General features: G+C 49.2%; 1 protein-coding gene across 5 annotated transcripts in view; it reads left to right on the forward strand.

The window, feature by feature from the left end:
• The window catches only part of WDR25 (WD repeat domain 25), a 130,674-nt gene that overhangs the window by 66,089 nt on the left and 36,857 nt on the right, over positions 1 to 27,728 (forward strand). For all 5 annotated transcript variants that reach the window (XM_081049628.1, XM_081049626.1, XM_081049627.1 and 2 more), the window contains 2 exons: positions 10,774 to 10,921; positions 23,969 to 24,099. In XM_081049628.1, the coding sequence (XP_080905754.1) occupies positions 10,774 to 10,921; positions 23,969 to 24,099 (279 nt within the window). The remainder of the gene's footprint in view (positions 1 to 10,773; positions 10,922 to 23,968; positions 24,100 to 27,728) is intronic.

Consider the following 27,728-nt stretch of genomic DNA (forward strand, 5'->3'; position numbering starts at 1 on the left):
TGGTAAAATAGCCCTAAATCCTAAACTAAATGCTGCTCTGGTCCCTCGTATCAAAGCTTAGAAATCATTCTGGAAAGGAGCAAACTGTTTCCAAGTAATTGCACTGTGTCCCGGAACAAACCTCAAGAGTATTTATAGGAATACAAAAATATGAAATATCCACTGAAGTAAAATTCACTGTATCTGGCAGCCAAACAAAGATTATAAGACATGCAAAAAACTAGAAAAATCTGAACCATGGGAAGAAAAATCAGTCAATAGGAACAGACCCAGAAATGGCACAGATGATACGATTAGTAAATAACATTAAAGCAACTGTTATAAATATGCTCCATATATGCAAAAATGTAGAGAAAAGCATGAGTATGTTAAGGAGAGACATGGAAGATAGAAGATAGATTTAAATTGAATTCTAGAGATGAAAGAAAGTCTCAGATCAAAATATACTAGATAAGATTAATAGCAGATCAGAAACTATAAAAGAAAGGTTAGCATATTTGAAGACATAGTTATTGAAACTATCTAAAATGCAATAGAGAGTAAAAAGCTTGGGGGAAAAGTGAACAGAGCATCAGTGAGCTGTGGTGTAACTTCAGGCTCACTCAATATACATGAAATTGAAGTCCTTGGAGGGAGAACAGAAAAAATATTTAAAGAAATAATGGCTGAAAGTTTTCCAAATTTGAGGAAATTAGAAACCCACAGATCCAAGAACCCCTAGCACCAAAGTACATCATAATAGAACTTCTTATAACCAATGATAAAGAGAAAAATCTTAAAAGCAGCCAGAAGAGTAGGAAAAGACAAGTTACATACAAAGGAACAAAGATAAGAATGACAACAGACTTTTTGTTGGAAATAACAGTGGAACAACATACCTAAAGTACTGGAAGGAAAACAAGCAAACCACTGTCAACCTAAAATTTAATACCTAGCAAAACATTGTTTTAAAAGAAAAGCCAAATACTTTTTCAGACATTTAAAGCTGAAGTAATTCATCACCAGCAGACCTGCACTATGGGAAATGTTAAATAAATTCTTGAGGCAGAAGGAAAATGATACAAGATAGTAATCTACATCTACACAGTAGTGATGAGCACCAGAAATGATGAATATGTGAGTAAATGTAAATGCTTTTTGTTCTTATTAACAATCATTTTAAACTATGATTGTTTAAAGTGAAAATAAGTGTTTTGTGGACTTTGTAACAGTTGTAGGTATAAAATGTATGATAGCAATGCATAAAAGCTGAGATGGAGGAAGTGGTGTATATTGTTATGGTTTTTATAAGGCAAGTGCTAATATTACTTGAAAGTAGACTGTGATAAGTTACAGATGTATGCTATAAACCTTAAAGCAATTAGTAATAAAACAAAAAAAGACTTATGCTTAGTAATCTAACAATGGGAGATGAAATAAAATAACAACACACTCAATCCAAAAGAAGACAAAAAAAAAAAAAAGGAAAGAGGGAACAAGGAAAAGATGAGATAAATGGAAAACAAATAGTAAATTTAAACCCAAACCACATCAATAATAGATGAAATGGTCTAAACATCCATTTAAAAGACAAAGTGTGTTCGGTTGGATAAAAAGGCAAGACCCCTATAAGAAACCTCCTTTAAGTATAAAGGTTAAATTTGAAAGGATGGAAAAAATATACCAAAGAAATAGTAATTTAAGAAAAGCTAAAGTGGCCATATTAACATCAAACAAAGTAGATTTCAGAGCAAAGAATATTAGCAGGGATAAAGAGAGTCATCTGATAAGGATAAAGGGGTCAATTCATCAAAGGACATAACATTAGGTGCATAAACATTTATACACCCAATACAAGAGCTCTAGAGTACATGAAGTAAAACTGATAGAACTGAATTGAGAAATAATCAAATCCGCAATTAGGTTGGTTGTTTCAACACCCTTTTCTCAATAATTAATTGATCAAGTAGACAGATAATCAGTAAAGATACAGAACACTTGAACAAAAGTATCACCCAACTTGGCTTAATTGACATTTAGTAGAACACTAAATTCCATGTAACAACAGCAGAATACACATTCTTTTCAAGTGTACATGGAATGTTTACCAAGATAGACCATATTCTAGGCCATAAAACAAGTCTCAGTAAATTTAAAAGGATTGAAATCATTCAAAGTATATTTTTTAATGATGATAAGATTAAATTAAAAATCAATAACAGATATCTGGAATATTCACAAATATTTGGAAACTAAACAGTACACTTCTAAATAACCCGTGGGTCAGGAAAAAACTGATAAGCATATTAGAAAACATTTTTAACTGAATGCAAATGAAAATACAACATATAAAAATTCGTGGAACATAGCTAGAGCAGTTCGCAGCTGGTAATTTATAGCACTAAATGCCTATATTAATAAAGAAGAAAATTTCAAATCAATGATCTCAGCTTCCACTTTAAGACATAAGAAAAAGAAGAGCAAACTCAACCCCCAAAAAGCAAAAGAAAGATGATAATTGCAATAGAAAACAGATAAACAGTAAAGAAAAATCAGTCAATCCAAAAGCTGGTTCTTTGAGATCAATAAAAGTGATAAGCCTTTAGCCACTCATCAGGAATAAAAGAGAAAAGACACAAATTACCAGTATTAGGAATGAAAGAAGTACTATCTAAAGATATTAAAAGGGAACTAAGGTAATGTTATGATAATCAATATCATGCCAATGACTTCTACATCTTGGATGTCATGGATAAATCCCGTGAAAGACCCAAATAATAAAAGCTCACTCACGAAGAAATAGATAATCCCCAAGGCCCGTATCTATTAAAGAAATTGAATTCATAATTTAAAACCTTCCCACAAAGAAAACTCCAGGCCCAAATGACTTCACTAGTGAATTTTACTAAACATTTAAGGAAGACATAATACCAATTTGTTATGGGTTGAATTGTGTCTTTCTCAAAATTTGTATTTTGACGTCTCCTAACCTCCCGTGCTTCAGAATGTGTCTTTATTTGGAGAGAGGGTCTTTATAGAGATAATCAAGTTAAAATGAGGTTGTTAGGATGGGCCCTAATCCAGTATGATTGGTGTCTTTATAAAAAGGGGCGATTTGGAGACAGGCATAAAGAGAGAACATCATGTATCCATGAAGACAGCCATCTCAAGGGTCTGGAACAGATTCTCTATCCACCTATCTATTATGTTAATTATATTATTATATTAATATCCAAGTAGGATCTGTCCCAGAAATGCAAGTTTAGCTTAATATTTGGAAATCAATCAATATAATTCAGCATATTAATGAACTGTAAAAGAAGAACCACATAATCATCTCAGGAGATACAGAAAGAGCTTTTGACAATATCCAGCATCCATTCCTGATCAAAACTTTCAGCAAATTAAAACTAGAAGAGTATTTTCTTAAATTGCTAAGGGACACTTATGACAACATTAGCTCTAGCATCGTGCTTAATTGTGTGAAAGACTGACTGCTTTTCCCACACGATCAGGCAAAAGCCATGCGTGTCCACTCACCACGTCTGTTCAGCGTTGTGGTGGAGCTTCTAGCCAGTGCAATTAGGCAAAAGAAAGACATCAAAGTATCTGGATTGGAAAGGAGGAAGCAAAACTGTCTATTTGCAGACAACATGATTGTCTAAGTAGAAAATTCTACTGAATCTACAAAAAATCTTCTTGAATTAAGTTACTTTTAGCAAGGTTTGAGAATTCAAGGTCAGTATATAAAAATCAAATGTATTTCTACATATTAGAAATGAAGAACCTGAAATGAAAAAAATTTACCATTTACAGTATTATCAAAATACAAAATAATTAGGGGTAAATTTGACAAAAGATATGCACTTTTAAAAATCAAAAATCTGCAAACTGTTGCTCAGAGAAATTAAAGAATACCTAAATAAAAGGAGGGCTATATCCTGTTCATGCATCAGAGAGCCAATATTGTTAAGACATCTACCCAAATTGGTCTGTAAATTCACTGCAATTCCAGCCCTTCATTGAAAACACACACGCTGAAGATTCACAGAGCTTTTGCAAGCAGATGGCCTTGTGAGGCCTTGGGTACCGGCTGGCACTGGTCTGTAGAATGACATCTTGGGGTAGCAAAGGCATTGGAGGGATGGAGAGGAGGCCAGGTAGAGCCGCGCCAAGTGGGAGGCAGAGATTCACCAGAAGCCTGCCAGCCATTATCTCCAGGTGGTGGGATTATAGATGAACCTTATTTACTTCTCTGTGTTTCTATTTTTTGACAATTTGTTTTGCAGAGCGGACTTATTTCCAGTGTAATCAGAGAAACAGCAATCCCGTAGCGATTTCTATGACATTTTGTGTTTTGCACTTCTGTATAATTTGAATATTTTATAAGGAGGCTGTATTTGTTCTTATAATCAAAAACAAAGGCAGGCAGGTAGGCAGGAAGGACAGGAGCGGTGGTTAAACCAGTGACTGAAAATCCTTGAGGAACTGCTGGGGGCGCCGTGTCTCCACAACCAGGACCTGGAAACCACAGTGCCCTGGGACGAGCAAGTGACCGCACCACACTTTGCTTGTCACGCTCTTTCCAAATCTGACTTTCGTTGGACACACGGAATGTCCCTAGTTAATACATCAAGTTGTCTTAGAACATTTGACAGAAGACTTAACTCCTTAATTCCATGAAGGCGGATTGGGAGCTTTAATTACTTAATTGAAAAAAAGGTAGACACTTCAGGCTGCCATGGTGTTTGGGAATTAATCTTTGAAAGCTGACAGTAAACATTAAATTCAATTAGGGAGAGTGATTAGCAAAGATTGTTCTCACCTTCACCCTGGGTAGCTTTGAGCAGTGACTGACTGGTCTGCATTGACTCTGACCCTATTGTTGTGTATATATCAACCAGGAGAGCCCAGGCGTGCGTTTTCACTTCAGAGGGGACTTTTGGGACAATCTACAGACTGATGGATTTTCTTTTCTTCTTTCTTTTTTTTTTTTAATTGGGGAAGTTGTGGTGTGGGGCGGCCTGCGAGGTCTCTGTCCCGCTCCCCACATAAGAACATAGGACATGGTGAGGCCAAAAAGGAACACCCACGGAGCCATAGATGGGGGAGTCATACCACTGTATTCTCGCTGGCGGCTGGGTTGGAGACTCAGGAAGCAGGAGCCACACTATCCGCAACCCGCCGTCTACTTGTCTCTGCCAACCAACCTCACTTGCTAGCTGCACTCCGCTGTGCTAACAGCAGTCCGCGCTTGCCAGCCACCATCTTCTTGCTAGCCCCCATTTTCTGCTAGCGTAGCCACGGCAGTTATATTAGTGGCCAATGGCTCACTGGTTACAGGTGAGGGCCAACTAGCCACAGCTGATGGCCATCCAATCACAGTTGACGGCCATTTACTACCTGAGCCAGCACCTTTCTGTGTGAGGCCGAGAGCCTGGAAACTGCACTTCTGGCTATGTCCCCACAGAAGGGGAACAGGACTTTATTGGGGAATAGTGTGTATTTCTGTGGGGACAGAACCCCAAAAAGCAGTTTCCAGGCTCTCGGCCTCACAATAGAAAGGTGCTGGCTCGGGTAGTAAATGGCCATCAACTGTGATCAGATGCCAGCAGCTGTGGCTAGTTGGCCGTCAGCTGTAACCCGTAGGCCATTGGCCACTAATATAACGGCTGTGGCTACACTAGCAGAAAGAAATGGGGGCTAGCAAGAAGATGGTGGCTGGCAAGCGCGGACTGCTGTTAGGCAGATTATGTAGATCCTGCTTCCTGTGTCTCCAGCCCAGCCGCCAGCGAGAATATATTGGTTTGACTCCCCTATCTATGGATGCGTGGGTGTTCCTTTTTGGCCTTACCGTGTCCTGCATTCTTGGGCGGGGAGTGGGAGCTGAGACCCTGCACGACAAATGGCGCAGCGAGCAGGGTACCCTGCGTGACACATGGCGTAGTTGGCAGGATACGGTGCTGGCCAAAGCTCTCTGAAGGGCAGTGGAGCAGTTTGTGCGTATGAAAGCTCAGTCTGAGGAAGACCAGGAGGAGCAGCTGCCGGAGAGCTCGATTCCCGTGGAGGGGTGGAAAGATGTGGATGGTTCCCCAACCAGCAGAGGCCGGAGAAAGCGGAGAAAGCGAAGGTTGTTGCTGCCCTGTGGGCTGGGAACTGCTTGCTGACGCAGCCCAGATGCGGGACTTGTCCCGGGAGGAAATGCTTGCTGAGTCCTCCGTGGGCGATGAGGGTGAGGTCAAGGTCGTCCCTCACCCCCAGGACAGCCCTGGAGAATGACTATGGACTATGAGGAATTGCTTTCTATCCCTGATTTAATGGATGCTTAACTGTTTGGGAACATACCACCATGTAGTGGGACTGGCGGATGTTTGCTTTTGTGTCTTGACTGGCCGCCATCGAGAATATGTAAGCACCTTGACTGCGAGCCATTGTTATTCCAGCACAGTACCGAGAGGCCCAGAGAGAGAGTGACAGTGCCCTGAGAGCCCTGGCTGTGTCCAGGAAGTCTGGCTGTGCCCAGAGAGAGTGGCAGTGCCCTGAGAAACTCTGGCTGTGCCCGGGGAAACAGGTGGTACCCTAAGAAGCCCAGGATGTCTGGCTGTGCCCAGAAGTACTGGTGGTGCCCTGAGAAACCCTGGTTGTGCTCCGAGAGCCTGGCTGTGTCCGGGATATTGCATTCACCTCCAGGCTCCTCGCACAGGGACCCTCGCGGAAGACACTTGTCGCGTAGATTGTGAGGCGAGACCCTGTAGGGGTGGAGTGTGGGGACAGAGCCCCAAAAAGCAGTTTCCAGGCTCTCGGCCTCACATAGAAAGGTGCTGGCTCGGGTAGTAAATGGCCATCAACTGTGATCAGATGCCAGCAGCTGTGGCTAGTTGGCCGTCAGCTGTAACCCGTAGGCCATTGGCCACTAATATAACAGCTAGCAAAAAGGAATGGAATGGGGGCTAGCAAGAAGATGGTGGCTGGCAAGTGCGGACTGCTGTTAGGCAGATTATGTAGATCCTGCTTCCTGTGTCTCCAGCCCAGCCGCCAGCGAGAATATATTGGTTTGACTCCCCTACTTATGGCTCCGTGGGTGTTCCTTTTTGGCCTTACCGTGTCCTGCGTTCTTGGGCGGGGAGTGGGAGCTGAGACCCTGCATGACAATTTCCAGGACTTTTTTCATTGGGGGACTGTGTGTTTTTCCCAGGACCCATCAGCTCCATCCAAGTCAAGTTGTTGTCCTTTCAGTCTTAGTTGTGGAGGGCGCAGCTCAGCTCCAGGTCCAGTTGCTGTTGCTAGTTGTAGAGGCGCAGCCCACCATCCCTTGTGGGAGTTGAACCGACAACCTTGTGGTTGAGAGGACGCGCTCCAACCAACTGAGCCATAGGGCCGCCCCTCTGGAAGCTCAGCGGCAGCTCGTTGTCTTCAATGTAGTTGTGGAGGGCGTAGCTCGCTGGCCCATGTGGGAATCGAACCGGCAGCCCTGTTGCCCAGAGCTCGGGCTCTAACCAACTGAGCCTCCCTCCGCCCCTACCTGTACTGGGCCTTCTCTCTGCTCTGCCTACTTTTCCCGTGGAGAGCTCATCTAGCTCGTGACTGAAACCCCATCGATGAGAACGACTCCCAAAGCTCAGTCTCCGTCCTGCACCTCTCACTCATGTAGCCAGCTGCTTGCTCTCTCTTGTTCAAAAATGAGCTCCTGGTCTTACCCACACTCGCTCCTCCAGACATCTGACGCACCCCTGCCACTCCTTTCCTCCTGATACTAGGCCAAAGCCTGGGGAGTTGCCCTGGACTTTTCTCTTGCCCCCCAGCCCCACCTCCAAGCCAAGGAAATCTTGTTGGTTCTACTACCTTCCACGCAGGGCCACTTCTCCCACTGCGCCAAGCCCTCCTCCTCTCTCCGCTGTATCCCTTACCTCCCACTCTCCTCCGTGCATGGCAGCCAGAGTGGTCCTGTTCCTGCCTGGAGCTCCTTCCCCCAATTTCATCTTCTCCCAGAGGCCCTTCACAGCCATCATTTCTGCCCCTTCTCCTGACCCTATAGCCCCTTTCCTGCTTACTTTTTAGAATGTCAGTCTTTACCCTTACCTTATATACCATATAGATTCTGCTCGTTTATCTTGTTCCGTGTCTGTCTCCCCTACTGGAATGTAAATTCTTTGAAGGCCGGCGTTTTTGTCTTAAGTGTGTACTGCTGAACAATGCTGGCTAACAGTGGGCACTCAGGAAGTGTTTGCTGAATGAATGCATAAATGAATGGCTTTAATAGATGGGAACATTTGGGCATATGTGCTTCAGATCATACTTTTATTCATTCCTATCCGCCCTCCCCACCTCTCTTTAGAGGAAATACAGAGTAGTGTTCACAGCTCCCTTCCCCTAGCCCACCCCTCTCCCTCCATTCCCAGGAATGACCGTCTCCATGCATATTTTATAGTCTTATAATGCACAAATAAACACGGTAGAGTTTGTGCTTCATGTGTGTTTTAAAAATTGTGTTGAAATACACAGAGCATAAAATTGACCATTTTAACCGTTTTAAAGTGTATGGTCCAGTGGCATTCAGTGCACTCACATTGCTGTGCCACTGTCGCCACCGTCCATCTCCAGAACGCTTGTCATCTTGCACAACTGAAACTCTGTCCCCATTAAACACTAGCTCCCATTCTCCCTTTCCCCAGCCCCTGGCAACCCCAATTCTACATTCTATCTCTATGGTTTTGACGACTCTAGGGACCTCATATAAGTGGAATCACACACTGTTTTTCTTTCGTGATTGGCTTATTTCGTCCAGGTTCGTCCATGTTGTAGCAGGTGTCAGAATCTCCTTCCTTTTTAAGGCTGAGTGACATCCCAGTGTGTGGACGGACCGCATTTTGTTTGTTCGTCTGTGGAGGGACAGTTGGCTGTGTCCACCTGCGGCTGTTGTGAAGAATGCGACTGTGAACGTTGGTGTGTACATGTGTCTTTGAGACCCTGGTTTTCATTTGTTTGAGTATAAACACACACGTGGAATTGCTGGATCAATGATAATGTATGTTAGTTTTTGAGGTATTGCCATGCTGTTTCCACAGTGGCTGGACCATTGTGCTTTCCCACTGACAGCGTTCCAATGTCTGCACGTCCTCGCCAGCAGCCCCTGTTTTAATAGAAGCCACCCTAATGGTATGAGGTGGTGTTTTGTGTGGTTTTAAAACTTAGATGGTTTCGTACAATGGGTAAGCAGCGTACCTGTCTGCTCAATACTTACTGTTTAGCCACGTTAAGTCTGTGGCTCTAGCTCATTGGTTTTACTTCACTTTTTCTGTTAAAGTCATACTTGTACATAGTTTTGAAAAAAAAAAACCAGTTCCTTGCACTCTGCCTCTCTCCCATGAATTCCCACTCCACTTTGAAGGCTCTGGATGTTTTTTCTGTTATTTCTGTTCATATTTCTAAATGTAAATGCTGCTATTCTTGGTTTTTCAGTTTGAGGCCCCAGCTGTTGACCCCGAATAAGGAAGAAAGGAACTCAGCTCTCTTAACATTCTTGGAAGGCCCCTCTTGACCTCCTGTTTTCTTAAGCGTAGACATTTACATGCCCAGGAAACATGCTTTCAGAACTCTGCTCCTTTGCATTTTGAGAACCTTCAGGATGCCTTTCCACATTGTGAAAGGATAGGGTTTGTGGGTGTGCACAGGTACACCCTGTCCTTTCTCTGACTAAGGCAATGAAGTGGGGTTCCTGGATGTAGCTGAGAGAGAGTCAGGGCATCTGGCTGTCAGGAGCTGCGTGCCTGCGCTGCCAGCCCCAAGAAACACCCCACCAGCCCCACGGCTCCACTCTCTGCCCCCCACAGTGCTCACTCCTTCCTCACCAGGCCCTTGGGGTGGGGCTCGTCCTACCCCCACTTTGTGGGGGAGGAGACTGAGGTTACTCAGCCAGGTCACCCGGCCGGCGAGCAGCGTGCGCCACTGGCTCCGATGCCCATGCCCGCGTGCTGGCTGCAGGTGTTCTTCCTACTTCTCCCGCTCAGTCTTCTCGGCCATCTCAGATGGTAGGTGACGGCAGCCCCTTCTTCATGCAGGGACAGTGAGGGTAGGGATTAGCACTGCTGAGTACCTATGTGTCCCAGGCCCTCGGCTCTGGCCTCCTTCCCCACTGTGTGGCGACAAGCTCACTCAGCACTCTCAGGTACGCAGTGGCCCTGGCTCTCGGAATGTGCAGTTCTGTGCTTAGAGCTTACTCACATATTTCAGAAGTCATTAAGTGTACACAGGGCTTTCTGCTCCGGGCCTTGTTCCCCCTGGAAACCAGAGTGGGGACGAGGGACAGTACCTTCGCTCCCAGAAGGAAGGTACCTGCCATTGGGCAGGTATTTGCTCTTTGCCCAGTTGTAAGCACAGGTGTGGCAGCTTCTTGGTTGGATCTTAGTTTTCAGGCAGGACCTGTGAAGAGAACGTGGCCTAGTGCGGTGTCCACTCCAAGGCAGAGAAGGTCCCATCTTAGAGGACAGGTGTTAGAGGTGCAGGTGAGACTGGGCAGAACTGTGAGTGTGTGTGTGGGGGCAGCGGCAGAACATGGGCAGGCCGCTTTCTCGTGGCTCCCCTGACCCCAGAACAGTGGGGAAAGCTGCGCCTCGACCCACCAGCCCCAGCCTTTGCCGTTCTACAAGGAAAAGTTTAACATCTGGATCTTGTTTTGATGGTAAAATAAAGAGAATCTAGGTCCATGGCAAGGGCCCTTCCCCTGTGCAGAGGGGTGAGCTGAGCTCCAGAGTCAGGCCCCTGTGTCTGACGTGTGGCGCTGTGTTTGCCTTGTAGGTGTGGAACGCCGTGGACTCGGGCAGCTGCCTGCAGACCTACTCCTTGCACAGTGAGGCCGTGCGGGCGGCACGGTGGTCTCCCTGCGGCCAGCGCCTGCTCAGCGGTGGCTTCGACTGTGCCCTGCACCTCACAGACCTCGAAACAGGTGCGTTTCTCTGAGTCCTTACCCCAAGGGGCCCCTTCTGCAGAGCTGGGAACCGAGTCAGCTTTCTGCGGGGCCTGCAGCCGGTCTCAGGACAGGGAGGGACGGGCCTCGGGACAGGCTCATGCGCCCCGCTGGCCTGCAACCCAGACTCTGCACGGAGGGTTTGAGGTGGGCCTGTGCCAGCCCGTCCAGAGGACAGAGCCCCAAGGTTGTCTCAGCCCCAAAGTTGGGGGCTGGATAAAGAGGTGGCTTGTTAATCAACTTCTGACATGTAATTTGTACTGAATAGATTTAGTTCTATCACAGTGTCCTTTGGTCGGAATCAGTTTAGAATTCCTGTCAATTCATTACTGGTGAAAGGTTGTACGGAACGATCCCAGCTCACAGGCGCGACTCGGAAAGAGCTCTCTGTTAATGCCCACGCTGAAAAGGCATTGGGTGAGATGGATCGCGCTGGGCAAATCCGGCGGGGGCTGTTGGCACGCAGACGAGAAGGAGACAGAAGCCATGGAAGGAATGTTCCGTTACCCGGCACTGCTGTGCAGCCGGCACGGGTAGCTCCTGACCCCGCTGCAGCCCTCGAGCGGGTTCTTGTCCGTGGTTTCCAGGTGAGGACAGAGCCAGGCAGTGCAGAGTCGCCCCAACTCCCAGGCCTTCTCCGCCCTGGGTTCTTCCTGGGTCCCTCTTCTGCTGGGCACCATTGCCAGGGCCAGAAGGCGAGCCCGGAGTGCACGCCATTACCTGGGGTGGGGTGGGTGTGGGGGTTTGAGCCCATGGGCAGCCCCTGCCCGCCTGGGCCAGCAGTGGTGGCACTGGGGTCTGTGCCTGTCCCAGGGCCTGGCAAGCAGGGATGGTAATTCCGGGTCAGGCCGCATGGTCCCTCGCCAGCAGCTGAAGGAGGTGCAGGGAGGGAAGGCAATGGTGGTGTGGGGTAATAACTGTGGCCTTATTTCCCGCCTCGAGGGTCCTGTGTCCTGGGCTGTGGAGGGGCAGCCTTGCAGCTCTTCTGCCTGAGCAACATGTGCTCCCAATGGGGGTGGGTACGAGACTGATGGTTGTGTCAGCAGCCGGTCCTGTACCGCACATGATGTCAGTCCTCACCTCAGCCTGCTGCCTGGGATTATCTCCCCACTTTACAGGTGAGGAGACTGAGGCACGAGTGGCTTGCTCAGGGCCTCCCAGTGGTGCATGTCACGTGGGAATGTGAGCCATGTCTGTGCAACTATGGATCCTGTGCCTTTTGCACAGTGCCGAGGGGGTATGGTGTTGTTCTTATCTTCCCTGCCTGTTTGTGGTCTTCCTGTAAGCCCCATGGGGCTCAGGGAGTTTGGTGCCACTTGGTGACGGTGACGATTGGGTCAATGATGACAGCCGGTGCTGTCACTGAGTACCTTCTGCGTGCTAGGCTTTCTTCTACAGACTTACATAGAGGGTCTGATACGGCCCCACTCACCCTTTGAGGCCGGTGCCACCAGGATCCTCCTTTCACACACTGGTCCAGAGGCATGAGCCGGGAAGTGGCAGAGCCAAGATACATACAGGTGTTCCAGGCTCCAAAGCCTGCAGCCTGACCGTTACACCCTGTTGCCTGTGTGTCCAAGGAGCTATGTTCAGTAGAGACACCGAGGTGAACAAGACCCAGGATCCACCCTGGAGAAACTCACGTCTGCTGGGGGACACGGAAGTGCAGAGGAAGCCCGAGGTCACAGTGATGGAGCGACATATGGGAACTACAAGTACATCTAGCCTGGCAAATCAAGGACGGCTTCCTGGAGGAAGTAGAACCCAAGCTGACTCAGGAATTTGGGGGAAAGAGAAGTGCGATGGGGGGGCATGGTTGAGGGAGAGGAAAGTGGGTTCTCAGCAAACAGAATGAGGATGTGGACCACATGTGTGTGGAAATGTGGGGTGCAGGGAGCTGGGGGAGATGAGTCTGGGGTGCAGGAAAGGGAGCCTCAGTGTCATGCAGTTCCTGGCCTATGGGGTGCACAGTCCCCAGGCACTGCTCCCCACTTCAGGGTCACTGAGTACGTGCTCCGCTCTCCTGCCCACCCGCCCCCCCACGCCTTCAAAGTGAAGTGATGCTTTTCTCGTGCGGGTGAGGCTTCCAGGTTAATCAAATACAACTTCATTTGATAACATTAATGGGTTTCTGGTGGCCCTTTGTCATGATCTATCTTCTCAATCAACAGATGGTAAGTAGACTCTGCCGTGTGCGCGTGTGTGAGTGTGAGTGTGGGAGGGGAGTTCTGAAACGGTTAGACATTCAGAGAGCCCCCTGCCTGATGGGTTAGGGCTGCCGCTGAGCTAGGGACAGGAGTCATCGGTTCAGCTTGCACTGTGGGCAGCTTTCCCTGGTCACAGCAGCTGGTGGGTGTGACTGAGGCGCAGGGTGAGCTGGAGGAGGGGACAGAACAGCGGCCAGAGGGAGGAGGCCTGGCCTGCCCAGTGCGCTCCTCCAGCTGTGGTGTGCTGCCCTCCGAGCCCCGCCATCCAGTCGGGGAGGTGATGGGGGCTTTTCCATGCCACCTCTCTCTGGGGATGGTGCACACCTGTTGAAGATCCACTTTCATTCATTCAGCACTTACTTGTTGTGCACTTACTGTGTCCAGGACTTGGTGCTGGGGCCGCAGTGGTGAGCGCCCCTTGGGGGATGGTGAAGGGGTTTGGACCTCACCCGTGGGGAATGGGGCCGCTCCTGCTGAGGGGTGTTGTTGGTTTCCATGTCTGTCTCCTTGGCTAGAGGGTGCTCCTGGAGGATGGGGACCTGTCCTGGTGGTCTTTGTGTGGCCATTATCTGGCCAGGGCTGGTGCATGAGACAGAGCTGTGGCTGGCCTTTGCTGGGCAGTGAAACCCATCAGGGGCCGCCAGAGAGGGGGTAGTGGGCTCCACCCAACGCTGCATCTCTTCCCTGCACCCCCCCACCCAGGTCCTGCTGGGTGCTCTGTTTAGCAGGGATTGGGCGGGCTTGTGCAGCCCTGTGGCTCTTGGCCTGGTTTGACTTCTCGTCCTTTCTCATCACTGAGTCTGATCTCTCACTTTACTTCATCTGCCTCTTTTCGCCTTTGGTGATTTGGCTTTTTCATTTCAATCTAATTAGAACTCCCTGCCAGGAGAAGGCAATGCAGGGCGTTCTCACCGGCAGTGCTTTGGGAATTAGTCACTCGGTGCCCATTGTCGTTAATGGGAATTTGGCGCCAAAGCCATTTATCCTGGTGTCCTCAATCAATACAGTTAAAAATCTGTGGATTCTAAAACGTCAATACTTGGCCTGAAATATGGAGGGCCAGCAACATTTTATCTCGTTAATTTATAGTTCTGACGGGCTGTTGGCTTATAGAACAACCATGAATCAACACTTAAATAAAATCTGCTCACAGATTAATTATTTGTGATGCTCCCGTTTCAGTCTGGAACCTTCCGAACAGAGTCCCTGGTGCATTCGGCTGAGGCGGCCGCAGGGAAGGCCGAGTGTCTCTGGTTTGTGAGTCAGCTATCCTGCATCCCAGAGGCTCTGGCAAGCTCGCGCACTTCCCAGCCATCCTTGTTTCTTGCAGAATCCAGCCCCTCAGCCTCCGAGGTAAAGGAGATTGTCCTCTCCCCGGAGCCCCCAGGACACCCTGTCCTCCTTCCTGTGCCAGGCAGCTCTCCCGTGGATGCCCAGCCCGCCCAGGACATCGCACAGCCTCACCTGGTCCCAGCTCCCGGATGCAGGAGTGGGACAGGAGCACGGATGTGGCTCTTCCACCCACCGAGCTGGGTGTCCTCGGGATGGTCCTTCACCTCCGTTTCCGCATCTGTGAAAGGGGAGGACAGAGCCTGGCTGGGGTTGTTGAGGGTGACAGCTGAGATAAGGTGTGCAGACGTGCTCTGCTGAATGCCGGGTGCCCTGGTAGGCCCTCGGCAAAGGGTGTCCCTTGCCCTCCTCCCTCACTGCCTCATGGGGCCCTTGAGAAGGTAGGAAATAATGACCTTGTTCCTGCTGAGTGTCCAGAGAACCGCCGTTGCTGGGCCATTTTCCCAAATGGGGCAGCTTTGGGGGCTCAGTTCCAAAAGCCCCCTTGCAAGTGCCACTTGCAAGTGTGGCTCTTGGTTCCACGTGTGGGTCTGGGGACAGACTGGAGGAAGTGAGCAGCCTCTCCACGTCACTTCTCCATGACGGAATGGCCGGGGGTAGGGTCACAGCCTCCCCCTCGTGATGGGATGGCACGGGCCCTTTACTTGGGGTGGGTGTCCTCCTCACTTGGACCCCACTGCTGCAGTCTCGCTGTCTGCAGCCCGTGGCTGGCTCCTCCTGCTCTGGGTGCCCCGTGTCTTTTAGTGGAGGGTCACGGTACATGGAAGTGAGTGGCCAGCTGGGTCTGGACCCATGAATGACCACTTGTCTCGTTTTCCGAGAAGTGTCTTCTGGTGCCTCCCTCGCGCTTGCGTCATGATTGGCCCCATCACAGAAATGCTACAAGGAATCGGGAAGGCCACTTGGCCGCATGCTCCCTGTGGGCCAGGCCTCGGGCCATGTGGCCCTGGTTCCCGGCACTGCCTGGCCTGCATCGAGCTGAAATGAATAAATGGGTGTCAGACCCTTTGTTTATTATGTATTTAGTCTCCACACTAACCTGAGAGCGGGTGTTTTTATCCCCATCAGTGTCCCAGACACTGAGGCTTAGCGCGTTCCGTGAGTTACTTGAGGCCGTGCAGCCAGTGACGGGAGAGCTGGGAACCAGCTCCAGCCTGTGGCGAGCGGAGCCTTTGCCTCTTGTCACTCGGGAGCCGCGGGCCCTCGCCACGCCTGTTTTCCTGCTGTGGACACGCGGTCTGCTTAGGCTGGCTCCGGGGGCGCCCACTTGGCTATCATGGGCCAGCCGCTCGCCACCCGCGGAGGACCGCCGGGCCTCGGGGAGGAAAGTGCGCCCAGATGGTCCTGACGGGTCGCTCTGATGAAGCACCGGCTGAAGGATGCTTCTCCGTTATTGACAGCTGCCGCCCCGTGGCGGAAGTGTCAACCCCGCGACCTTCGAGCACTTAGCACAGGGAGGGCGGGAAGCAGCCAGAGTGTAACGCTGGTGCAGGCTGCTAGGGCCCACGGGGCTTCGGAGAAGGGGTCCCTTGTGGGCCAATGAGCCCTTAGAGGGGGGCTGTCCCCGCTGGGCCTCGGAGGACGGCCTGGGCTTCTCCTTTCTCGGGCTTCCTAGCACCACGACTGAGGGTCGCCAGCGCATCTCAGAGGCGTCCCTCAGGTGTCTGCGGAGACCAGGAGGCCGGTCCGTAGCCAGCGTGGGCTGTGACGTGGCCTCCTGCAGTGGCACACAGGCAGAGCTCCTGATGGCACACACACAGTGCATGCGGTGGTCCTGGGGGTTTTGCCGCTGGATCCAGACATGGGGGCTCCGAGGGGTTCTGTAACCCAGCTGTCGGAGCAGCTGCCCCCCGGCCTCCGTGCCCAGGGAGCAGCTGCCCACCCACCTTCCCACAGATTCCTCTGCCTTCCTCGTCATCTGTGGCTCCACTCCTCCCTACCTGCTCCTTCACTGGTGCCCCTTTCCTGGCCTCTTTTAACCTTGTCTGTTCTCCAAGGCCGTCCCCTTAAGCTCTGGACCACTGTCCCTAGTCACATGCAACCCCTTCCCTGTCACTCTGCAGCATGTTTCTCTCCAATCTCAACCTTGTTTTCTCTGCTCTTTCCATACAGCTTTGTGGTGAGAAGCCGACCCTAGTTAGGGATATTGTCAGATGTTTTTAAACTTCAGTAAAACATGCTGCCAGCCCGTATCTCATGCTGGAAAGTGCCCAGAGGGCATCCACATCTCCACAAGTGTCTGTCTCATCATCCTCTTCTAGTTAAGCTCGTGCCAGTCCTCTGGATAAATACAAGGTGGTTTTTAATCAGCAGTACTATTTCATTCATCCCCATGATTGCGTAGGGGTGATGTCTTATCCTTGTGTGTGTGTTTCATAGTAATTGCATTGTGTTTGGCGCCCTTCGTAGGTAAGACGACCTGTGTCATCTGACGCTGGAGCCTAAACACGGTTTATAACATGTGTGCTGTCCAATGGGTGACTCCTGAGTCCCAGAAAACCAACTTAGGGCCAGCCTTTGGGACATACCTTGTTTGCAAGTTAAAAAGGCTTTTTTTTTTTTTAAACGGGAAAATTCAGTCTTGTCCAGATAATTAAAAGCAGTAGCTAAACTTGATGTAAAGAAATCACCACAGCAACCACCATTATCTCTTGTTGCTGCTATTGTTGCTGCTGTAGCTACTGTCCATTGGGCCTGTCATTTGTCGGGAGCTTGCTATTTTACCTGCATTATTTCTAATTCTCATAAGCTCTTAAGGTCAGTTTTATTTCCCCATTTTGCATATGGCATCCCACGGGTCTGAGGGTGTTGCTCGCTGATCCATAGGCCCCCCCCCCACCGATCCGTAGGGCACACTCAGGTGCTGGCCCGTCTGACTGTTGCCCGGACCCTTCCTAGGACTCGGCCCCATGTGCCAAGATGGCCCCTGTTTCTGACTCACAGAGTTTGATTTGAAAGTTAGTAAGCTCCTTTTCTCGTTAGCTTTGAGTCAGGATGGTTCAATTTACAGCTGGCTGGATACTTCCCAGAGGATGAGTGTAACGATATTGATTTTAGCGAAATGAGTCATATGCCGCCTGGCTGGGAACACGAGCTCAATCACCACAGCCAACAGCATCAGCTTTCCCTTGTCAGTGTCTTCCCTCCATGCTCATGAGTCTGGATGTGCACAAAGAGCTATGGAGAAGGAAAGGTCACGAAGAGCTTGAGGGCAGGTGAGGCAGGTCAGAGAGCTGGGCTCGGGGTTAGACAGCTCCAGCCTCCACCCCATCATGGCCGACTGGGGGGGCCCTGGGTGAATCCTCCCCTCTCTGGGCTTCCATTCATGTCCCCAGCTGTGAAATGGGTTAATCATACATACCAGATAGGGCTGTGTCAGGACACAAGCAAGCCCCAAGCAGGCCTGGAGGTGACAGGCGCCATCTCCCCGGAGAGGAGGACATGTGGACTTCCTTTCTTTTTCTTGGCGACCATTCTGGGATTTCATCTTAACTGGGCTGGGGGCCGGGCATGAGGACTCTCATGGACTGGGAGCCCTGCGGGGCCCCAGGGGAAGCATTAGGGTGGGCAAGCAGTGTTGTCCCAGCCATGTGTGTGTGGTCACCTCTGGGGAGCTCGCTGCCTCCACCTGAGAAAGGAAGACGGGCACCTGTGAGGAGTTACCTGGCCACTGGTACCAGCCGTCTTATCCTAGCAAGGTTGGCAGTAATAATAGTGTCAGGAGAACAAATTGAGTCTCTGCATTCCATTTTAAACATGTTTTTGCTTTAATGACAATGTATAGTCCATTTGTGTCGTTATTGAGTCAAGGAGGAAAAGAAGTGATTTTTTTCCTAAGTGCAAGAGGATCTGAACAATTCTTATACTGTTTGAGTTCATTAAAACAAGGTCAATAAAGTCAGTGATAGTGGATTAAATATTTTTTTAAAAAGATTTTATTGGGGAAGGGGAACAGGACTTTATTGGGGAACAGTGTGTACTTCCGGGACTTTTTTCCACGTCAAGTTGTTGTCCTTTCAGTCTTAGTTGTGGAGGGCGCAGCCCAGCTCCAGGTCCAGTTGCCATCTTCTAGTTGCAGGGGGCGCAGCCCACCATCCCTTGGGGGAGTCGAACTGGCAGCCTTGTGGTTGAGAGCCCACTGGCCCATGTGGGAATCAAACCGGCAGCCTTTGGAGTTAAGAACATGGAGCTCTAACCGCCTGAGCCACCAGGCCAGCCCAGGATTCAATATTTTAAAACTCGGTTTCCTATAAGCAGCATACAGTGACTAATAGAATTTTCTATAACAAACATGTAAACAAGCAAGATAGTCTCCAGGTGAAGGTTACACAGCAACTAACAGTTGTGCTTAAAGTGCCCAAAGAGGGTGTGACAAACAAGCTCCTTGATTTATGAACTGGTAGAGTGGGAACGAATCTGACAAGAAAGGACCTTCACCTCCAGTGTGGTTAGTGTTCATGCTCAAGATGGCTTCTGATACATGTTTTCCAGCCTTTATCCATATCTCTTTAACAAAATGTAAAGGCCCCCCCACCATGGCATTGTGCCTCATGACAAAAACTCAGCGTCGTGAATTTCTCAACATTTCTGCTGTTCCAAACTCATATCCTTTGGCTTTAGCTTTTGATGTAACCAAGGGTGAACTCAGTCATTTTGCATTTACTTTTTTCAAACTGTAATAGCTCTCTTTTGTTGTTTGCTGTCTGCCATGAATGCGTTATGTCCCCGAAAGCCTGTGTTCACAAGGGCCTGCAACACAGCAGTGCAGGGACCTGCCCGAGGCCCCTCCACTAGAAGTGACAGAGCTGGGGTGGGACCCCGGTCCGTGGATTCTCAGCGCCTCTGCTGACCCCCTCCCGCTGCTGAGAACACGCAGACGAGGGCGGCTGGGATCCTGGGTTCTTACCCAGTAGAAGTTCCCCCTTGCTGTTGCCCATTAGCTATCTGGAAGCTTATTACAAATTTTTAAAATCTTATAGTTTTGGACTCCTTTTAGCAAAGAAATACAGTAAAGACCTCGTTATTATAAGTAAAAGTAGGAAAAAGATGTAAACTCTGGCTTGTCTTCTAACTTGAAAATTTAAGTACTTAAAAAACATAGATTCTCTCTCAATCCCTGCAGGGAGCTGAGGAAGAATAACATATTCAGAATAACATATTCTTTTTTTTTTTGAACCAGAAAAAGTTCAATCATCAATTTTTAGCAACTCAATTTCCACTTTTCTTCCCATCTTTTCTCCCATTATTGGCAAGACTGTATCACTGCAATTTTTGAAAACCATGATGAATTCACTGCCATTTCTGAAATAAGCATATGTTATATGCTATAGTCCAAGCAACAGGGAGCAAGTTTTTCCCAGGCAGATAGAGTTTGTTTTTCCTTTTGGATGTAAGGATTGGCGGTGAATTCCAAATGAGCAAGAAGTCGGCAGTGGCCGTCGCTGTCAGAGGCCAGGCTTGGCCTGCCGGGGCCTCTCGGTGATGCGCTGCGCGCCGTTCCCAGCCCGGGGGCGCGATGGTGGGCCCCGCCCTCGGCCCCCAGACTGGGCCCCCAGCCGCTGGCGAGAGCATCCTGAGGCCTGCGCTGTAGGTAAAGGCCCCTCCTGGGCTCTCGGGGGGCGGGGCAGCCCTCTGCACAGCCTCCCTAGGACGGGGAGTTGCTACGGGCGCCCCCTGCAGCGCATCAGGTGAGGGAGAGCTTGGGGTCCAGATGAGTTTCCGGAAAGGAAGAGTGAGCTCCAGGAATGCCAGGTTTCCAATTAGATTAATTCCCCAGGAAGCGATATTTCGTTTACTGGAGAGTGTTGCTTCTCTGTTGACCTACTGAGAGCAGCTTAACACCACAAGTCTACTCATCTCCCTGGTGCCTTTTTTAGAAGGATTCTTCATTTATTAAACAATATTACAACAATGTTAGTGTAATTTAAAAAGTGATTTTACTAACGCTAGAACAACTCATTTCATGTTGGTGAATCTCTTCGCAGTCAGTCTCTGTCCATATCAATCCCTATTTCATTCTCTTTTAATTTAAGAACAGGCATCAAGACAAGCATTGTCCATCATGCCATGAGCGCTATTTCTGATGCCGGTTTCAAATGGCTTTTCAACATCTCACCAGGTGGAGAGTCATATTTGCCTTAACACTCCCCTCGGGTTGGACAGCTAGGCTATTGTTCACAGTTCCTTCACCGTTATGGGTGACACAACATGACGTGTCCAGCTCTTGACAGCATTGTGATGACATAGGATGACCAGGAAAATCTTTATGCTCTGCTTTTTGTTGCAAAATAGTTAAGGAGCTTGTTGAGTTTAAAGAGGTATAGAGTTTTCATGTACAAAAAGTCAGGTGTTTCCAAAATTTTCTCTGAGGACAAGTGACTGCCAATTGTCGGCCCCTAGAAGATATTAGAAAAAAAGTCAACACACTGATGCATCCGTTAAGGTAAAGATGACGCTTTAACAAAGTCAAGAGTGTAACTGCTTTCCAAAAAATCTGTTCTATGGAAATCACATTTTGAAAACAGATGTTTTTAATTGTTTCCATCATTCTGTAATTTTTGTCACCAAACATGATGTAAATGTGTCACCTATTAAAAACTCTAATATCTGCACCCTTAACTTGGGAACAGTGTTTTTCTAATGTGCTTTAAAATCCTTTAAATGAAAATTTCAGTGGATTTTGAATGGGATTGTTAAAAATACGAGCATGCCATAATCCCCTCTGATGGGTTGCAGGAGCCATTATTTGGCACTGGGGGAAATGGGGCTTTATGAGCTAAATGTTCCCACAATGCTTTGCAGCAGTTCTGGGTGGAAGCAGAAGGCTTGCTGCCAATAGGGAGCCTCTTCCATCGGGGTCTGTGCGTCTCTGGGAGGGTCTCTGTGGCTCAGACAGACTCCAGTGAATAAACTGAAGCTGCAACTGGGCTACTTTCAAATCACCTAGTCACAAAACATTCCTTGTATTTGAAATAAATGGAAGCATAGGCAGCCCTGTTGCTCCCATTAAAAATATTGTAACTTGGGCCGGCCCGGTGGCTCAGGCGGTTAGAGCTCCATGCTCCTAACTCCGAAGGCTGCCGGTTCGATTCCCACATGGGCCGGTGGGCTCTCAATCACAAGGTTGCCAGTTCAATTCCTCGACTCCCCATAAGGGATGGTGGGCAGCGCTCCCTGCAACTAAGATTGAACACGGCACCTTGAGCTGAGCTGCCACTGAGCTCCCAAATGGCTCAGTTGGTTGGAGCGTGTCCTCTCAACCACAAGGTTGCCAGTTTGACTGCCGCAAGGGATGGTGGGCTGTGCCCCCTGCAACTAGAAACGGCAACTGGACCTGGAGCTGAGCTGCGCCCTCTACAACTAAGACTGAAAGGACAACAACTTGACGTGGAAAAAAGGCCTGGAAGTACACACTGTTCCCCAATAAAGTCCTGTTCCCCTTCCCCAATAAAATCTTTAAAAAAATATTGTAACTCGTTGAATTTAATGATTTCAAAGATGTTTGTTGATACTCTTAGTAAATGGCAGATTTAACGATTTTTAAATATTGGTTATTTTCTCCTTGTCTCATCCTCTAAAATACTCTGGATTTGGCATTTGTTGTGCTGTTCATGAGGAATTGGTACAGTGGGTGCTGTATAACTAACAAACATACACGGGTTGGCGATGTGTGCTTCTGGGGTTCTCGTTGATGGGATGCGCTGTCAGACAAGTTTGGAGACCACGGATCTAGGCTCATTGGATTTATAAAGGCTACTGCTGTAACTGTCCAGGGTACCAAGCGATGGCTTTCGTGTCCTTACCTAGCGAGCTGGTAGAGCACTAAACTAAGTGTGTGGGGCGTCCTGAATGCAGAGCAGGGCAGCCTCTAGGAAGTGCTTTCTGAATTGAATGAGCAGACGTGCTTCCGGGGTTCCTAAGAGGAAATGATGCTTGGGGTCTTGGCGTTGCGTTGGCTGCCTTTTGGGCACCAGCTTCCTGTGTCCCTAACTGCCCGCTGCATCAATCTGGGGTAGGAGTGAGGGGTGCGCCTCGTGAGGGGGAGCCCTTGTTGGCCTCTCTGCGGGAAGCCCCTTCACGTTCCTGATTGGCAAGGTGTACAGCAGGTTCTGTACCTGGTGTGTGAGCAAGGATGTGGCCTAGTGGCCCAGCCCCGAGGACACACACACAGGAGCACTCAGATTCTTAGGGGCGACAGTGACTCCTACGGCCAGCTGGGTTCCTCGCTGTAGTTTCACTGGGTTGAGTTGGACCCAGAAGAATGACAGCCAGGGCTCTGGGACACAAGGCAGCACTGGCAGAGGAAGGAGCACTGGCCTGGAGCCCCGAGTCTGACCCACTTACGTAGCTCCCTTAAGAGATTCCAGTGACAGACCAGACAGTTTGCACACCATATGTACGCATTTGCACAATCACACAAATGCTTGACAATAGTTCTATGACCGATAGGTAAAGGGCGAGCCCTGTCTGGAGTCCCACAGACCCAGTGAGACCCCCGATGGTCTGTCCCGGGGCTTGGGCCACTGTGATGTCACTCTCGTTTGTCACTCAAAGTATCATTCGACCAACCACCTGCCAGGCTCTGTAGCAAACCATTCATGGAGTATTGTAAGGGTGTGATTGCAGGATGGGGATCCTAAAAAGAATCACTTTGGAGCTTCCTACTTTTGATCTTCAGACTCCCTGGCAAAGAATCTCCTGTGTTAACTGTGTAGCTTTCAAGAGGTTACTTAATCCCCTAAGCCTTGGTTTTATCCAGTTGTAAAGTAGGTTTGGAGTGGTCATGTGGTTTAAATGAGTTGCTCCACGTAATGTTTATGGAGCACATAAAAAGTGGGATTCGTGGGGCGGACGGGTGGCTCAGTTGGTTTGAGCGTGAGCTCTGAGCAACAAGGCTGCCAGTTTGATTCCCACATGGGCCAGCGAGCTATGCCCTCTGCAACTAGAATGTAGTCAATGAGCTGCTGCTCAGCTCCCGGGTGGCCAGATGGCTCAGTTGGTTGGAGCATGTCTTCTCAACCACAAGGTTGCCTGTTCAACTCCCGCAAGGGATGGTGGGCTGCATCCCCTGCAACTAACAACTGCAACTGCACCTGGACCCTCCACAACTAAGATCGAAAGGACAACAACTTGACTTGGAAAAAAGTCCTGGAAGTACACACTGTTCCCCAATAAAGTCCTGTTCCCCTTCCCCAATAAAATCTTTTAAAAAAAAAAGTGGCATGCATGGATCCAGCCATCTAGTTTAATCCAATCCTGGGGTGGGAGTTCAATTAATCAAAGGTGGGAGTGCCCAGAGAGTGAGGCCAGAGTTGCTGCTGCCTTGTTGTGTTTCCAGAAAGTGTTTATTGGCCACCTCGGGCCCAGGTAGGCTACGTCGGCCTGTAGCTCCATTCCAGGTGGCATCTTCATTTTAGGATATTTATTTTGTGATCTGAGTATTTTCTAACCCTCTCTTTTTGTGTTGTAGGAACCCAGCTATTCAGTGGTCAGAGTGACTTTAGAGTCACTACGTTGAAATTTCATCCTAAAGACCACAACCTGTTTGTGTGTGGAGGCTTCAGCTCTGAAATCAAAGCCTGGGATATAAGGACCGGCAAGGTAACACCCATCTTTCTCGCTTGGCCTTTCCACAAGAGAGCTGGCCTTGACAATGAAGGATTAGGCGCAGGTCAGCATCTCCGTGTAGGACCCTTCAGATGGAATCATTACCACTTACTAGGTAATCAGTGCTACGCATAAGTTTTAGATGTTTTGAAAACCATTTTTGAGTCGTTAGACTATTAAAACATGATAGGTACAATTCTGTACAGCATATTACTAGAAAGATTCACTGAGTATCTACTGTGTGCAGACGCTTCCAGATCATATAGCCTGAACCATCCTTGGGTTTCTCAAGGGGCTAATGTGTGGCTACAGATAACTGTGCAAAGAGGGCTGTGTGTGTGTGCAAGGGAGGGAGCGAGAGAGAGAGACTGTGTGTGAGGAGGGGGATGGGGAGAGGGGCCAGCATTCAGAGGTGTGACTGCTTTTAGCTTGGTGTGAGGAAGGCTTCTTAGAGGAGACCGTGTTCCTTTGGGGGCTTAAAGGCTGGTCAGCATCAGTCCCGCGAGAAGTGGCGTCTGCTCCCCGCCTCACCGCAGCCTGTTGCTCCTGCTGCCGGCTTCATAAAACGCAACTCTATCCTTCCAGTTGTTCAGGCCCAAACCATCAGAATCATCCGTTTCTCTGCTCTTTCTGTCATCCGCCCACAGCCACATCTGTCGTAACTCTGCTTTAAGCCACTGTTGTCTCTCGCCGGGATAAGTGCATCTCTTTCCCCGTTGCCCCTTGCAGTTTGTTCTCAACAACTGGAGGCCAGAGTGGTCTGTGACAGTGTAAGTCAGATGTGTAACTCCTCTGGTCAGAGCTGTCCAGGCTGCGACCTCATTCACAACGGAAGCCAGTGTCTCTACAATGGCCCATCAGGCCTACACGATCTTCCCTCACCCGCTTCTCATCATGTCCAGCTCCACTGGCCTTGCCTTTCCTAGGACACACCCGGCCCAGTCTGCCTCAGGGCCTTTGCACTTGCTGTTCCTTCTGCCTGGAGTGCTCTCCTGCCAGTATTCTGCTAGAGGCTCGTTCCCTCCCTCCTACAGGGCTCTGCTCAAGTGCCACCTCTCCAGTGAGGCCTTCCCTGACCACCATGCCAGCCACTACTTGGCACTCAGTAGTCTCCATTGCCAGCTCATTTCTCCCTGTAGCATTTATCATCAGCTGGCACCCTGTGGAGCCTACATGTTCATTTGTTTGCCTGTCTCCCGCCACTTGAACGTAAGATCCACCAGGGCAGGGATCTTTGTCTGTTTTGTTTGACACTGACTTCTAGCTTCTAGAACAGTGCCCGGCACATGGCAGGCAGCCAGCACATCTTGGCTGACTGGATGAGTGAATGAAGGAGGAAGGCAGTCACACCAATGTGTGAGTACAGGAGGGGGATGGGAAATGTGGGCAGGGACCAGTGACGGGCGCTACATGGTTGCGCATGGGCTCCGGGCAGTGGGACGGGCCCGGGCAGACAGGCGGCCAGGGCCACGAGTCTTGCTTTGGATCAGCAGAGGGGAGCCATTGGAGGTTTATGAGCTGGGGGTGCTGGGATCAGGGAGGGGTTCCTGGAAGGGTGGTGAGGAAGAGCCACAGGCTGACTGTGTCTGGGAGCTCAGTGAGTTCAGGACGGCTTGTTTTCAGGACCTGAGAAGCACTGCCCTGGTCTGAAGGCGGCACATAGCCGCTCGAGTCCTACAGAGTAGTTTATGATAAAACTCATGTGGACTTGACTCTGAGAAAAGAAGGTGCAGAGTGTCCTCGAGTTTTCTCCTCCCGTGGCGCCTGCAGTGCCTAAAGGTTCTACCCGAAGGCTCCCGCTCGGGGGCTCTGCCTGGACAGGTACAGCGCCAAACCTGCGCTGAGCAGAGGATGGTCCACGTGGCCAGGAAGGAGGGAGGTGAGACGGACAGCGCCCCCACGGCCAGACTCGAAAAGTCTCAGGTCGGTGTTTCAGACCAGCCACGGCAAGAAAGGCGCTCTTCCAACAGGCTGCTGGAAGGAGCTGCTGGTATTTTGACAGAACCTAAACACACAGACAGTTTCTTTAAAGAGAATGAGACCTTTTATCCATAGATATCTTGCTTAAAATACTTCACAAGTTGGAGAGTTAGAGCACAGAGAGATGTACGCTTTTTTAAATTTTCACATTTTTCTTTTACAAAGAAACTCTTTTTACAAAAAACTTGGAAAAGAGAGAAAAGTTACCCATAAAGAAGTGGACACGGTGGAATTAAAAAGCAACAACACTAAGACGGTTATATTTGGGATATAAAAATGCATGATAAGTGAAAGAAAACCCTGGGAAGTGCTGTGTGAGTTGGAAACTCTCAGTTACGTGACCTCCTGATTCCCCAGACCCTGCTGAGGGCTACGTCCCTTAAAGACGCACTTCCATCTTTTAACCTTAAAGACCTAACACATGAGAAATTACTCACTAAGGACGCCATCTGATTTAAGAGTTTGTTAAAAATACCGGATTTTCTTCCGGGGCTGACGCCAGCTGACAGGCTCTGAAAACGCGGGGAGAGAAGCCATTGGGAGCAGCTGCTGCTGTGACTGGTATTGGCATGTTTGCGAGTCCCTCCCAAGCTAGTAATGTGGGTCCAGGGATCTGTGCAGTATTTGTTTTTACTTCCTTCTCACCAACAATCTGACTGCCTCGCCCCCCTGCGGGGTCACAGGGCTAGTTCCATTTGCATCAGCCAGGCTCAGGGGACAACTCTCTTTCTTGCTACAGTTGTTTCCTCTGACAAGTGTTGCCCGAGTGTCTCATCTGGACTCAGCCTGGGGACCAGAGAGGAAAGGCACAGGCTCTCTGCCCCCCCCCAACCCCCCGGGCCCACCTGGGGCGGTTCTGGGCTGAGCCCGCTGGGCTCTGTCCCAGGTGCTGAACGCTCCAGCCCTCCCTGGGAGCGTGCGCTGGGCTTTTTCTCACCGCGGTCAGGGACAGTGCTGGAAACTGCAAGTGGAAGCTGGGGGGACCAGACCTTAGCTTAAAATCAAGACAAGTGTCCCCTGTTAAATATAGCGCGGAGGCCAGTTTTGTCGTAAAAGTAACATGTGATCATATGGAAAAAAAGAGGAAGTAGAGGGAAATAGAAGGTGTCATGGAACCAACCAAAGGTAAACATTAGTAACATCTTGATATTTTTCTTTCCTTGTTCTTTTCCCCTGTGTGTGTGTGTTTGAAAACCATTGTTTGGTCTTATTTTTATACATAGTTTTGTACTTTGCTTTTCTCGGAGCATTGTAAGGGTTTTCCTTGTTATCACAAACTCCTGTGGGATTTTTGGGACATCCCTTTGGTGCAGTGTGTTTGACTGACTTGTTCCTTGCCTTATCCGCGGCACTCAGAGCAGTGTCTGACATACGCAGGCACACGATAATTATGGACTGAATGAGTCAATACCAAATGGTTTAGCTTATCCAGCAGTTTCCCTAGGTTGGACATTTAGGATATCCCCCCACACTCTTGCCATTTAAAATTAATAGATGTGAGGATGGAGATCAGGGATCAGCAAGCTGCAGCCTGGGGCTAAATAAATCTGGCCCACCGCCTGTTTTTATAAATAAAGTTTTATTGGAACACAGCCACGCTCATTCACTGATGTATTGTCTATGGCTGCTTTCACCTACAGTGG

The sequence above is a fragment of the Rhinolophus hipposideros genome, assembly GCF_964194185.1.
Source record: "Rhinolophus hipposideros genome assembly, chromosome: 5".
Lineage (NCBI taxonomy): Eukaryota > Metazoa > Chordata > Mammalia > Chiroptera > Rhinolophidae > Rhinolophus > Rhinolophus hipposideros.